Here is a 15,983-nt window from a genome sequence, read left to right as displayed (position 1 = left end):
CAGTTCAATGAAATTTAAATCATATTCAATTGGAACAGAGTCGCATTTGTTTTGTGTCGTTCAATTTTCAAACAAAACCAAAATCAACTTTATTCCCTGCACTGAAGGTTAAAATTTCAGTAGCCAATTCTGGATTTTTTATGTGTATGGCTGGGCCTTAGGAGGGTATAGTAGTCTGTCTAGACCATTTAATTCTAAGCCATCATTTAATTGAGCCCTAACATCAAAAGAAAAGACCGAAAAACTGGCGCAGTCAGTAGGTTGCTATAAATTACGCACGATTTGCGTTAGTTGTATAACGGTTTATTGAGAACACACTTTAACCGTAGTCTTATCCTGTAATTATCTTTATGTTTAATGAAATTTTATCCTTTTATAGATTTACATGGAGGCAAAGAGGTTTGGCAAGGTGTACAATATCAGATGCGTGTGCTGCTACGGTGGCGGCTCCAAGTGGGAGCAAACCAAAGCTTTAGAGGGTTAGTATGTATACCGACTCTGCAGCAGGGCAGCTCGTATCTGTTTTTTCTGCATGACTATACCAGCATACCTAATCCTTTATGGTTTCCTCGGTTGCGCCATTAAAAAATCGAGGACCGGCGAGGTTTGGTTACCTAATTCCAAGAAGCAGCCACATTTTACGGAATCAACTGACATTTCTTCGATTTGAGTCATGTTTTCGAACACGCGGAGGTCCTAACCGAAGACCTTCTGAAACTACACACACGTCTCACAGTGCTTATTCTTAACCTTTTGGATGCCAATGACCGATATATACGCACCGCAGGTCTAATACCAAAGACGGATTAATCGATCACAGACGACCACAGAGCAACATGCTACGTACATATGCATAAAGTTCAATTTCAGTTTTGACACTTCGGTGACGTGGCGTCCGAGTGACAGCTTTTGTGTTTGACACGGCGTCGAAAAGGTTAAATTCCACAATATTGTACTTCTTTATCTAACGTTTGTACTGAAGTATTGTTATGTCTGTAGGTGGCGGTGCCGAGATAATAGTGGGTACGCCGGGGCGAGTCATCGATCTAATCAAGTGTAAAGCGACCAACCTCCAACGCGTCACCTACCTAGTGCTCGATGAGGCTGATCGCATGTTCGACATGGGTTTCGGTAAGTATTGTTATGTGTGTAGGTGGCGGTGCCGAGATAATAGTGGGTACGCCGGGGCGAGTCATCGATCTAATCAAGTGTAAAGCGACCAACCTCCAACGCGTCACCTACCTAGTGCTCGATGAAGCTGATCGCATGTTCGACATGGGTTTCGGTAAGTATTGTTATGTGTGTAGGTGGCGGTGCCGAGATAATAGTGGGTACGCCGGGGCGAGTCATCGATCTGATCAAGTGTAAAGCGACCAACCTCCAACGCGTCACCTACCTAGTGCTCGATGAGGCTGATCGCATGTTCGACATGGGTTTCGGTAAGTATTGTTATGTGTGTAGGTGGCGGTGCCGAGATAATAGTGGGTACGCCGGGGCGAGTCACCGATCTCATCATCATCATCATCATCATCTCAGCCATAAGACGTCCACTGCTGAACATAGGCCTCCCCCTTAGTCACCGATCTGATCAAGTGTAAAGCGACCAACCTCCAACGCGTCACCTACCTAGTGCTCGATGAGGCTGATCGCATGTTCGACATGGGTTTCGGTAAGTATTGTTATGTGTGTAGGTGGCGGTGCCGAGATAATAGTGGGTACGCCGGGGCGAGTCACCGATCTGATCAAGTGTAAAGCGACCAACCTCCAACGCGTCACCTACCTAGTGCTCGATGAGGCTGATCGCATGTTCGACATGGGTTTCGGTAAGTATTGTTATGTGTGTAGGTGGCGGTGCCGAGATAATAGTGGGTACGCCGGGGCGAGTCATCGATCTGATCAAGTGTAAAGCGACCAACCTCCAACGCGTCACCTACCTAGTGCTCGATGAGGCTGATCGCATGTTCGACATGGGTTTCGGTAAGTATTGTTATGTGTGTAGGTGGCGGTGCCGAGATAATAGTGGGTACGCCGGGGCGAGTCACCGATCTCATCATCATCATCATCATCATCTCAGCCATAAGACGTCCACTGCTGAACATAGGCCTCCCCCTTAGTCACCGATCTGATCAAGTGTAAAGCGACCAACCTCCAACGCGTCACCTACCTAGTGCTCGATGAGGCTGATCGCATGTTCGACATGGGTTTCGGTAAGTATTGTTATGTCTGTGAGTGGTGGTGCCGAGATAATAGTGGGTACGCCGGGGCGAGTCACCGATCTGATCAAGTGTAAAGCGACCAACCTCCAACGCGTCACCTACCTAGTGCTCGATGAGGCTGATCGCATGTTCGACATGGGTTTCGGTAAGTATTGTTATGTCTGTGAGTGGTGGTGCCGAGATAATAGTGGGTACGCCGGGGCGAGTCACCGATCTGATCAAGTGTAAAGCGACCAACCTCCAACGCGTCACCTACCTAGTGCTCGATGAGGCTGATCGCATGTTCGACATGGGTTTCGGTAAGTATTGTTATGTGTGTAGGTGGCGGTGCCGAGATAATAGTGGGTACGCAAAGTATGGAACTAGAATGTGATGTCAGCTGTATTTTAGCCGAGTCTTGGCACCGCCCCTATTCAATCGGAGATGCATGAGACGAGACGAGAAGGGAGCAGCACGTACACGCTCCTTCTCGGCCTGTCTAGGGGTCTCTCCACGAGTGTTTACAGCCCGTATAAAAGATCATTTGAGGGCTATTTTCGACTAGTCAAATATTTCATTTTAAATATCCGATTCTAATTTGAGCACTTTTTTCAGAGCCCCAAGTCCGGTCAATCTGCAACCACGTGCGTCCCGACCGGCAAGCGCTGTTATTCTCGGCCACGTTTCCTCGCCGCGTGGAGCGGCTGGCACGCGACGCGCTGCACGACCCGGTGCGCGTGCAGCACGGCGCCGCCGGCGAGGCCAGCGCGCTCGTCACGCAGCGCGCGCAGTGAGTACAGGCCAGGCCACACCGGCTGCGTGTGCGTACACGTGCACGTGAAAGTGCGCTAAGATGTTGTGGCCGCGCACGCACACGACACGCTAGCGGTGTGTCGTCTCTCATAAATAACTGTATATTACAACGCGCACGTGCACGTCCACGTCTACGCACACGCACCCAGTGTGCACAGGCCTTACACCCACGTGCGGCTGACCAGCGAGGCCACGTGCCCGCGGCGTGCACAGCGGCAACATTGATTATGCACATATCAATGTGTGCTAACTAAGGGCACGAATACTTAAATGATGTAATATTTTCTAACATTTTAGAAAGGAAGTGTTTAAATAACTCCATCAGTGCTTAAAAATAACCCAATGAATCCAATGATAGAAGGCCACCTTAAAGAAAAGAAGTATCCGACATAGTCAATTTATAACTAGAATTGTAAGAAAAATTTAGTGTCCGTAGGCTGGCTAAAAGCATCCGATACTAGTTCCGCCACTCTAGTGCTGAAATTTATAAATATTTTGAAGAATTGAGACACAACAATTAGTTAATCCCGAATAATTCAATGTTTTTTCCACTTCCTTTTTCTATTTGCAGTATATTCAACAAGCCGGAGGAGAAATGGACGTGGCTACTGAATAATCTAGTCGAGTTTCAGTCTGCGGGCAGTGTTCTAATATTCGTCACTAAAAAGGTACACAAATATGCGGTAAAACATAGAAATACCTATTTAAACAAAGAAATGCATTTTCTCAAAAATGTACGGCAAAGTCGACTTTGCCGTCTAAAAAATAGGTCGCGAAGCGCGTAGTTTATGGTCAGTCAAAAATTAAAAAGTTAAAAACATTGCAGTCTCGATTTTGGGACTGCAATGTTGCATACAAATTCCATTATTTGTCGAGTTCCAAACTTTTTAAAAGTTGAAATGACCATATCAAATGAAGGCACAGGCCCATTAAACAGCCAAACCGATGATTAGTACCGCGATTATTTAGATGTCTCAAATAGGTTGGCGTATTTTTGGCAGAAAAATACACTTCTATTTTTTCATTAAAAAAAATAAAAAGGCGGCAAGGGTTTTTTCTGTCAAAATAAATATATATGTAAGAACGTTGCTTTTGTAAAATATTTCTATGATATTTATATTTCTTGCACCACTTTTGAGAAAAGCACTATATATGACTCGGCTGGAAGGCTACTTGCTGGCTTCGGATTCAATTAAACGGACTCCCAAGGTCGTCCGTTTAAAACGAATCCTCAGCCTGCAAGTACCTAGCTACTTCCGAGCCTCGACAATAATGTAGCAATGCACCAGCAATGTACGTAAAGGCTGAATCAACTTTTTCTTGTCACTAGTTGCCATGGTTAAGGTCTCCTGGATAACTCTTAAAATACCAGTCTTGTCATATTTAAATGAACCAAACTCGAATTTTTTAGTTGTTATAAGGCCTTTCCATAATTGCCATAACCATAATTTTTGCCATAATAGACATAGACCTTGCCATAATGGGACATCTAACTAAGCATGTTTGTAGAACATGGTACAGCAGTTCTTTTAACACACTATGCTACGATTGTCTCCTGGCTGATACGACAGAATTACAACAAGAAATAGTTGATCGACCCTAAATTACAAGTTTTATCGTAGTGAAACAGTCTTAAAACCGCATATTTTCAGCTGGAAGCGGAGCAAGTGGCAGCAAACCTGGGTGTCCAGCAATACGACGCGTTATTACTACACGGAGACATGGAACAAGCAGATCGTAACAAAGTCATCACGGCGTTCAAGCGTCAGGAGGTCAACATTCTCGTCGCTACTGATGTTGCTGGTGAGTTAATTTATTTGTTAGTTATTTATTTGTATTTTTTAATACCAAGGAAGCGTATAACGGAAATGCTTATCTTGAATTGTTGTATGGCATCATATTTTGGGGTAATTCGGTGAAAATGCTCGACGTTACTGAAGTTGCTGATGGTTTGTTTTCGTCATTTTAATTTTTTTTTATTTGAGGAAGGCGTATAACGGACATGTATGTCATTAATTGACGTATGGCGTAATATTTTGGGGTAATTCGGTAAACTCGTCGCTCCAGATATTGCTGGCGAGTTACTTCATAATTTTTAACTTCTATTTAGTAGGTACTTACATCACCTTGTTGAGATTACTATGAAATTAGGTCGATTTGTGTTTTTTTGCTAGGTACATCGGCAATCGTTTGCCAGACAAAGCTGATCGAGTTGCAGTTGATTGTCCTATGTATGTTGTTTATGTCTGTATGTGTATGTATGTTATTTATTATTTCAGCGCGCGGTCTCGACATCCCACACATCCGCACCGTTATCAACTACACTGTAGCGCGAGACGTGGACACACACACGCACAGAGTGGGTCGAACTGGCCGCGCCGGCGTCCGCGGCGACGCCTACACCTTACTAGAGCGCGCCAAGGACAAGGACTTCGCTGGACACTTGCTTAGGAATCTGGAGCAGGCTCAACAGGTAACACCAGTGATAGACAGGGACCCAGTCATGGACAGTCGCCAACTACACTGTAGCGCGCGACGTGGGTACACAGAAAAAAAAAAATCAAATCCAGAATACTTTAAAACACTGAAACTTCGTACACCTCAGTAGCAGGAAAAAACCCAGGAAGAAAAAGAAGGCAAAATAAAAAAAACGTTTCACAAAAAATAACCACAAACATACACTAACTACAAGGCACAAAGAAAAACGGAATCCGATAAAGTATTAACCACGTGTAAGGGCGCCAGTGTCGCGTTCTTGTGCGTTTTAACCTACTAGATGTCCCGCTAGGGATGGGAAATTATAAATGAGTAGGCAGAAGAACGGTACAAAATAATTATTTATTACTATAACCAGCTCAGGTGGTAAAAACGGGTAAATGTCGTGGTTCGCGCTAATACTTTATAACGATCGGATTCCGCTAGTCGTTGCAGCCGAAGTACTCCCCTGACGGTGCCGAGGTGGTAGGCGCTGGTGTTTCTGTCCGGCGCTGAGTTCAGCGCAGCTTCGAACTGCGTGGCGCTGACTCGGGGAAAGGGCCAGAAGCACGCCAGTAGCAAAACGGCAAGCGGGCGGCAAGCAGGAAGCCAACAAGTCACTCTGGACTTTGGACCCTGGAACGCGCCATCAGACAATGCGTTAGAAACGGTCCATAAGCCTTTGTGAACACCAACGGCAAGCGGGAAAGCACTATGGTAGTTGTGTTGCCGTGGAAGTTCACAATTCAGATACGGAGATTACAAAAAGGCGAAGTAATTTAACGAAAGAAATAAATTTAAATGCAATTATATTTTTAATACAAAATGGAGGGTCGGTTAACATTTGGCCATGATGACTATGAACAAAACTATAGTGATGAAGTTATAAATCTTTAGTTAAATGGCAATTACTAAGAAATGGTTGTGATTTCGATATGCAAGTTAAAATTCCAAAGCAATAAAATAGCACTACAACATTCTAAGCAAGTAGCATATAAAATGTATCCACTTACCCAATTCGGGGTACACTTAAAAACATAATTAAACACCACAGTGATTTTATAATGGTTGAGGAACACGTAGGGACGAAGTTAAAATTCGATTACGGTTTCTATATTTGATCCGTAGCAGCGATCGATAATTAAGCGACGTGCGTTCCACTCAACTGCAATGGTAAAATGAACGAGCCAACGCCGTGCGCGATGACACAGCGCACCGATCAATGCATTCGTTCATGCACTCGCGAATGTGAACATTATTGTGAGTGAATGTTATAACTATGGCGCGACATATTTAAATTAACCAGCGTGATGATGATTTTATAATCTAAATTACCTAGTTCTAAGACAGTATTTTTGTATATTTTAGTGTGTACATTAGTTTAGTATTGTAAATATTTTTTAATTAGGTAAGTAGTAGTTCTTAAGGTCTATTTTTATTAAACATGTAACGTATTACGTTACAACACACACACGCACAGAGTGGGTCGAAATGGCCGCGCCGGCGTCCGCGGCGACGCCTACACCTTACTAGAGCGCGCCAAGGACAAGGACTTCGCTGGACACTTGCTTAGGAATCTGGAGCAGGCACAACAGGTAACACCAGTGATAGACAGGGACTCAGTCATGGACAGTTATCAACTACACTGAGCGCGCGACGTGGACACACACACGCACAGAGTGGGTCGAACTGGCCGCGCCGGCGTCCGCGGTGACGCCTACACCTTACTGGAGCGCGCCAAGGACAAGGACTTCGCTGGACACTTGCTTAGGAATCTGGAGCAGGCTCAACAGGTAACACCAGTGATAGACAGGGACCCAGTCATGGACAGTTATCAACTACACTGTAGCGCGCGACGTGGACATACACACGCACAGAGTGGGTCGAACTGGCCGCGCCGGCGTCCGCGGTGACGCCTACACCTTACTGGAGCGTGCCAAGGACAAGAACTTCGCTGGACACTTGCTTAGGAATCTGGAGCAGGCACAACAGGTAACACTAGTGATAGACAGGGACCCAGTCATGAACAGTTATCAACTACACTGTAGCGCGCGACGTGGACACACACACCCACAGAGTGGGTCGAACTGGCCGCGCCGGCGTCCACCTTGCTAGAGCGTGCCAAGGACAAGGACTTCGCTGGGCACTTGCTTAGGAATCTGGAGCAGGCTCAACAGGTAACACCAGTGATAGACAGGGACCCAGTCATGAACAGTTATCAACTACACTGTAGCGCGCGACGTGGACACACACACCCACAGAGTGGGTCGAACTGGCCGCGCCGGCGTCCACCTTGCTAGAGCGTGCCAAGGACAAGGACTTCGCTGGGCACTTGCTTAGGAATCTCGAGCAGGCTCAACAGGTAACACCAGTGATAGACAGGGACCCAGTCATGGACAGTCATCAACTACAATGTATATAACGCGTGATGTCGACACATACACGCACAAAGCGGGTAAATGGCCGCACAAGTAGCAGAGTGGCCATTATTCGGACTTTGTTGTTGATTTTTGACAAAATACTTAGTTTTGTTTGTTTGCTTGAGATTCTAAATCAGCGGTCGGCAACCTTTTAGCAGCCAAGGGCCTAATAGTAGTTACCGAAAATGACGAGGGCCGCACTTTGTTAATATTTGTGACTTTATCACTTTTATCAGACATTGCCGTTTGTCAATATTAGTAATATTATATACAAATTAAAGTTGACGGAAAGCATTATAGATCTGAACCACAACAAATGACAATAGGAGTCCCACAAGGCTCATCGTTGGGAAATGTTTTATTCTCTATATTTTTGAATGACGTAGCTAACTTAGATATTGACGCTGAAATAATTATATATGCGGATGACACAACAATAGTTGTGAATGCCGAACCAGACGAAAATTTAGTTAATAAAATAAGTGTAATTCTGTCGAAATTAGAAAATTGGTTTAAAATTAATGGTCTCAAGTTAAACTCTGAAAAGACACATATAATGAAATTTAGTACCTGGCAAAAAGAGAATGATAATATTGAAATAATTACCTCCAAGGGTGTAAAACTCCAAAGTGTTCAAAACGTGAGGTTATTAGGGTTTGATTTAGACCCTACTCTTTCGTGGAAGACACATATAAATTCGATTTGTGGAAAGTTAGCAAAGGGTGTATATGTCACCGTAAAATTGTAAAAAGCGTTAGTTTATAATCTAACTAGCGAGATTGTAAACTGTCGAAAGATTGTGTACCGTAACTTAGTGATTACAATTTTACGGATTGTTTTTCGGTAGATTATAATCTATCGACAAGAAACCGTAAAATTGTGAACCGACACACGAGGAAACGCACCTCGCATGCTGATTGGTCCGTCTTACAGTACGCCGTTCTGTGTACATAGAGTTAAGAATCAAACACGGGTGTCTGTCATATTAATAAAATACGCTTCAAATATTGTGATATCAAGTACCTATTGTATTTGTTATTAGTTAAGAAGAGTATCAATCATTCTGATATTATTTAAGAAAACATATAGTAACATAATAATAAAATCAGAAACGTCACTTTCTCGTGAAACAAAAAAAATATACAATAATAATAAGAGAGTCGGTCAGGGTCTCCGGCATGTCTTCGTTGGTCGGAGTGGACCTCAAGGGGACCCGCAGGAGTCTCAGCTTTGGCTTGCCTTCATTGGCCGTCCAGGGAGGAGTCGCTAGAGCTATATGCTCCAGGGGTGGTTGCGAAAGATGCATAACACGCGAGTTGGCACAGTGGCTGGTAACAGCCACTGGGTAGAAAGCTGCGCACACCTCTCGACACCCCTGAGCCGCTCACACCGATGTTGCGCCTGGCCGTCTTTACGATGGCGCATCAGGTGCCCATCAAACGAGTGGCGAGTCACTGCCTGCTTCGATAACTTGTGCAAGCAATGTTATGGCAGGTGTCCGGACTTCTTTGCAATAGCCCAGTCTTTTTTTTCACCCAAACTTAAACCATAGACCAGTACTCTGTCCATATTCTCTACAATAGCTTACAATGTCTGCTGAAACCGGTTCACGGGTATCTATTGATTTACCCGTGAATGGGTCCCAGAAGGCGTTCTATATGACATCAAATTTCTCCAAACGGCCTCTACGTGTTGGATCTATATCCCCACGTACGCCTTATAGTTAAATGACCGGGCTCGAAAGACCCGGGTGTTTTAAAACGGAGATACAAATAATAACTCACCCGATATACGTCCCATTGCTAGGCACGGGCCTCCTCTTATGCGCGAGAGGGCTTGGGCTATCATCCCCACGCTAGCCCAATGCGGATTGGGGACTTCACATACACCTACCATTTCCTCACGATGTTTCCCTTCACCGAAAAGCTAGTGGTAAATAGTTATCAAATGATAATTCGTACATAAGTTACGAAAAACTCATTGGTACGGGCCATGCAGGATTTAAACCCGCGACCTTCGGATTGAAAGTCGGATGTCATATCCACTCGGCCACCACCGCTACAACAATACGATATAGAATCATGAACGTTACATTCTTGCTCTTAAGTTAAGGATGACCCACGCTAGACCAGGCCGGGGCCGGGCCGGAGCTTCCGGCACTTCGTTTTCCATGGAAAGCACCACGTGATCACCGATCAGCCGTCATAGATAATTACATGTCGGACGCCTCGGAAATACAACTAAATATAAAAGTAAAAATCAGAAACGCAGCAATATTTCCCCTCTTTTTAGCGTTCCGTACCCAAAGGGTAAAACGGGACCCTATTACTAAGACTTCGCTGTCCGTCCGTCCGTCCGTCCGTCCGTCCGTCCATCCGTCCGTCCGTCCGTCCGTCCGTCTGTCACCAGGCTGTATCTCACGAACCGTGATAGCTAGACAGTTGAAATTTTCACAGATGATGTATTTCTGTTGCCGCTATAACAACAAATACTAAAAACAGAATAAAATAAAGATTTAAATGGGGCTCCCATACAACAAACGTGATTTTTGACCAAAGTTAAGCAACGTCGGGAGTGGTCAGTACTTGGATGGGTGACCGTTTTTTTTTTGCTTTTTTTTGTTTTTTTTTTGCATTATGGTACGGAACCCTTCGTGCGCGAGTCCGACTCGCACTTGTCCGGTTTTTTATCATTTGAAGTGCATTTCTTTGGTTAATCACAGATGAATTTTACTTCACCATTCAGCAACAATGTCATGTAGGTAACTAATTTTAAAGTTTTTAGTAATTTCCAACACGAAATCAATTTACAGTAATCAAAACACTGTTTGTTTGCATTCGACAACAGATCTATGTATTTATCGACATTAAAATATGGCGGAGCGCGGCTCACAACGTTCAACCAATCAGCGCTTGAGGCGCGTTGCTTCGTATGCCAGTTCACAATATGACGGTTTCACTTCGATAGATTATAATCTAACGAAAAATAAAGCGTTAAATTGTAAGCAGTATGTTAAGGTACACAATATTTCGTTAGTTTACAATCTCGCTAGTTAGATTATAAACTAACGGTTTTTACAATTTAACGGTGACATATATATCCTTAAGCAGTTAAGGACCCTTATCTCTAGTGACAATCTTAAAGAAGCGTACTATGCATATGTGCACTCAATCCTTTCATACGGAATCCTGTTATGGGGAAATGCAACAGATTTTGAGCGCGTCCTAAAAATGCAGAAACGTGCAATCAGAGTCCTGGCTAACGCAAAGTACAGAGATAGTTGCAGGGACCTTTTTAAAAGCCTAGGAATCTTAACATCAGTGTCAACATATATTTATGAGGTATTATTATACGTAAGAAAAAACCAGAGTGAATTTGTATGTACTAGGGATATCAGTGTTCGCCCAACAAGGTATCCAGACAATCTGAGGCCAATAAAAAGTAGATTGAACATTGCTAAAAAATCCCCCAAGATAATGGCTCAGAAATTATATAATAAGCTGCCAAAAGAAATTAAAGCCGAAACTAATATCAACACGTTCAGTCTCCAAGTAAAGAAATTGCTACTCAATAAGACAGTGTACAGCATAAAGGAATACCTAAATAATGAATATAATCACACCTCAAATATGTAATTTAATATTGTAATTTGCAAACGATTATAGCATGTATTATTTACTAGATTATTTTTTTTGTACATTTTTGACGATCTTAATATGTATTCATCTTTATATTCGGTTGTAATAAAAACATGTAATACTTATTGAGAAATAAATGAATCTAAATCTAATCTAAATCTAAATCAAAATAGCTCTGTACAAAATAGTTCTGTTTCTTTTTAGAAATAAAGGAATGTCTCCTTTAAGTAAAATAAGCCAGCTTAAGGATTTAAGGTAGTTTCCCTCCAGGGCCCGACTTATCTTCCACACTGTATATAATAATAGACCGGCTAAGATCATGTCGGGCCATGCTCAGTGTCGTGGGGTTCCGTAGTTATCCTTCCGTCACAATAGGCTGACCTGTACTCTGTAGCTGTTAGTATAGAACAGGGGTCTCCACTTCTTCACCTGAGGGCCATATTGCGCCTCTGAAACTTACGCGCGGGCCACCGTCGGTTTTTGCGCCGGGGGAGGGTGCCTGGTCGCTGCTGGTAGGAACAGTTCCACTCAATGAATGCTGAACCCCTGGAGCCTGACTCCCGCGGGCTGGATAGTGGGCACTCGCTTTGGGTGTTGGCGGGCCGGATTGGAACGCGTCGCGGGCCGGATTTGGCCAGCGGGCCGGGGTTGGGAGACCCCTGGTATAGAAGATTGTTAACAAAGGGGTGAAAATATGATGCTTGGTGCCTTTCACCCGACTAAAACAATCTACTATTCATATCGAATATGAGGAAACCAAAATGACAAGGCAAATTTGCATAATCAGTATTCAATTATAGTAATAGCGCAAGCGCTGCGCCGCTGCTGGCCGTAGTGGCGGAGAGATGGGATAGTGCATTAATTAGGCACTGGACCTCTAAACTTCTTAGTTCAGGTACGGTCAGCCAAGAAAGTGGTCTACCACTTTTCGACTCTATCAATCAGATGATAGAGTCGAAAAGTACCGTACTAACATAGTAATTTAAGTAAGTTTATAACTAACAAAATATGGATTGAATCGTCCGAAATAAATGTTTGTTTTTAATCCGCTACGCGGACTGTGACTTTTAGGTACGTATAGATAGTAATTTGGGCCAAAATAGCGACTGAATGGGCACCACAGGTCACCCGAGACAGATCTGACCAAACATGAAATTGCGAAACGACCTGGACTCATTTTGTGGCGACTGGCGGGGGAGCATGCACAAAGCCGTGACGAGTGGCGAAAAACAGGGGAGGCCTTTGCCCAGCAGTGGGACACAATATAGGCTACTAAAAAAAAAAGAATAATTATTATTTCGCCTCACATCGCCACAGAGCTGAAGATTTTTATTACTTAAACACTATACACCTATAACTTAGGATTTCCATAGAGTAACGAATTTTTTTTTGCAGGAGGTCCCTGAGGATCTGATGCACTTAGCGATGCAGTCCGCGTGGTTCCGCAAGTCGCGCTTCAAGAAGGGCAAGGGCAAGAACCTGAACATCGGGGGCTGTGGCCTTGGGTATGTGATTTAAGCACTTTTTTTCTTTTGCAGCCAGTAAGAATTTAAATCTATTCATCATCATCATCATCATCATCAGGCTATATTAGTCCACTGCTGGACATAGCCCTCCTCTAAAGAGCGCCAAAGCACCCTGTCTTCAGCTTGCCGCATCCAGCATCTGCCTGCAGTCTTTCGCAGATCGTCAAATCTATTATTCCAATGAAATTTAAACTAGAAAGAAATTGTTTAATTAAGGTCAGAGTGGGAAAAAACCGTCTATAAGGTAAGACCGTCTATAATCATATCATAATCATGTATTTTATTCGCGATAAACTTTAAGGTGGTTCGCCTAGGTTACTCAAAACTTAACTCTCGCTAGATGGCACCACTTTTGCAAAATTTCAGGTTTTATTTTTTTGTGAAATGGTCATGGTATTTGTATACTTAATAGTATGTTTCGCGCACTCTTTAAATAAATATTGAACAATTAAAGTAAACATTGAATACTTCATTGTGCAAAAACCACCTTTTTAATTCGACGGAGTGTTGCTGTCACGCTTTTTCCTAGTATTACTCACACATGCAAACAGTGTTTCCGTGATCCTTGTAGTAGACAATTTCACACAACGTAAGTATGTTGCATTGCAATAGCGTAACGGTATGTTCGTGGAAATAACTACGTGCAAGAGGATTGGGGTTCAAGACTGGTGCGAGTAGGTAATTTCTTTTTGTTTCTCCTTTGTGTTATCTTACCTTTAAACGAGCAATTATTATATATATGTTACTGTAAAAGCCCGAAGTACGGCAAAACCTAGGATTTACCGGTAAAACCTAGGTTTTACCGATGCCGATCGGTAAAAGCCCGAAATGTTAAATCTTACTAGTTTACTTCGGGCTTTTACCAACACCGATATGGTAAATCCTAGGTCTTACCACGGCAACCGGTAAAGTTTGAATCATGCACTGATTCTTGAGATTATTAGATGAAAAGTAGGTAGGTTTGGATCTCCCGGTTCTGCTGAAGGTGAAAGAGAACTCTACTAGCCTGCATCGTGGCTAGGCACCCAGGTTTAGGTATAGTTAACTTTAAAACCGAATCTGCAGCTGGCCACTTTATTGAGTAATAGAAACGCGTTCCGTATGTGTTTCGCTTTCCAGATGACCAGGGTGCCTAGCCAAGGTGCCAATGGTTTACGCTCCGTAGCGACTGAAGCGCAGCCGTGTCTGTCGCATTAATATGGCAGAGTGATAGAGAGAGGTATTACCCTAACGTTCGCTACGGAGCGAACGACTGGCATCATGGCTAGGCACCCAGATTTAGGTATAGTTAAGATTACCGCCGAATCTGCAGCTGGCCACTGTATTGAGTAATAGAAAAGCGTTCCGTATGTGTTTGGCTTTCCAGATGACCAGGGTGCCTAGCCAAGATGCCAATGGTGTACGCTCCGTAGCGAACGAAGCGCAACCGTGTCTGTCGCATTAATATGACAGAGTGATAGAGAGAGGTATTACCCTAACGTTCGCTACGGAGCGAACGACTGGCATCTTGGCTAGGCACCCAGATTTAGGTATAGTTAAGTTTACCGCCGAATCTGCAACTGGCCACTGTATTGAGTAATAGAAACGCGTTCCGTATGTGTTTCGCTTTCCAGATGACCAGGGTGCCTAGCCAAGGTGCCAATGGTTTACGCTCCGTAGCGACCGAAGCGCAGCCGTGTCTGTCGCATTAATATGGCAGAGTGATAGAGACAGGTATTACCCTAACGTTCGCTACGGAGCGAACGACTGGCATCTTGGCTAGGCACACAGATTTAAACGCTTTTTAAAAATCAAAAAACTATTACTTATGAAAGCAGAAGAATATAAATGATCGTATTTGATTTATAATTGTTACATATTTGCCGTAACTTATTTTTAAAATGTGTTTTTCAATTAAAAGACACGTCAAGATTGTTTACCTTATTTCTAATGCTAAAAAAAACAAACTATAGTAATAATTGTGTTTTTCATTCATAGACAAAATCCATTATTTTATCCACAGGAAATTTTATATATCTCTTTTTTATTGCAGTGAGGATGTCCTGATTGTAAAAATAAGAGAGATTAGGTAGAGTATAATTTCTAATTTTCTTTGTGAAAAATAAACGAATACGTGTAGCCCATACCATACTTAATCAATCGATTTATGATAATAAGAAAAATTAAATAAAAATAAAAAAACAATACGAAATTTAGATGTAACAAAAATACAAAAAGTTATGTTCCAGCATACAATTGACTGGGGATCGAACCGGGAATCTTCCGTTTGTAAGCAAAAAAGCGACTGTTTGCATAACACGCCATGATAGTTCTTAGCTAAGCTGACGAACTTCGGGTACTTATTCTCGCTTAGGTCAATTAAGTACCTGTCAAACGTCAGTGTCAACAAAATTGCACTAAACATGACGGCACTCCAAATTCGCGCCGTGGTCAGCCCGGCAACGTCGGAAATGGTATGGCAACGTCGCAAATGTATCTGTACACGACATTTGTGACACACACATACGTAAAATTGATGAAAATTTAACTATGATTTTTGCATGATTTCTGTATGAAACATTGTTTTCCTGTTAATTTCGCGCAAACGAATATTCGAAGGAAGATAAATGCGGAAATATTTATGTACTAATAGTGTGTAGTTACTTAATGAGCTTTGATTGAATTTTGTATGAAAATCGAACCACCTTAAACTAAAATTACATACAAAAGTATAACTATAAACTACAATTGGTCTGATGAAAGTAACAAAGAATAGAAATAATGGTTTCATAGAAATATATAAGTGTGACGTTCCACATAAAAATGTACCTTATGGCGGCCGGCGCTTACGTCGCATAGCGCCGCAATAATATTGGAGCGGCGTTAATGATAGCGTAAGCGCCAACCGCCATAAGGTACCTTTACTCGTGGGACGTC

General features: G+C 43.0%; 1 protein-coding gene across 1 annotated transcript in view; it reads left to right on the top strand.

Annotated features, from left to right (window-relative positions):
• LOC134669971 (ATP-dependent RNA helicase DDX42) overlaps positions 1-15,983 on the top strand; it is a 37,679-nt gene that overhangs the window by 16,613 nt on the left and 5,083 nt on the right. The window contains exons 7-13 of the mRNA XM_063527617.1: positions 380-479; positions 1,000-1,131; positions 2,811-2,985; positions 3,580-3,676; positions 4,661-4,811; positions 5,288-5,481; positions 12,937-13,046. Of these exons, the coding sequence (XP_063383687.1) occupies positions 380-479; positions 1,000-1,131; positions 2,811-2,985; positions 3,580-3,676; positions 4,661-4,811; positions 5,288-5,481; positions 12,937-13,046 (959 nt within the window). The remainder of the gene's footprint in view (positions 1-379; positions 480-999; positions 1,132-2,810; positions 2,986-3,579; positions 3,677-4,660; positions 4,812-5,287; positions 5,482-12,936; positions 13,047-15,983) is intronic.

Source organism: Cydia fagiglandana, chromosome 13 (genome assembly GCF_963556715.1).
Source record: "Cydia fagiglandana chromosome 13, ilCydFagi1.1, whole genome shotgun sequence".
NCBI lineage: Eukaryota > Metazoa > Arthropoda > Insecta > Lepidoptera > Tortricidae > Cydia > Cydia fagiglandana.
The sequence above is the reverse complement of the archived record's forward strand: the minus strand, read 5'-3'. Positions and strand labels throughout refer to the sequence as shown.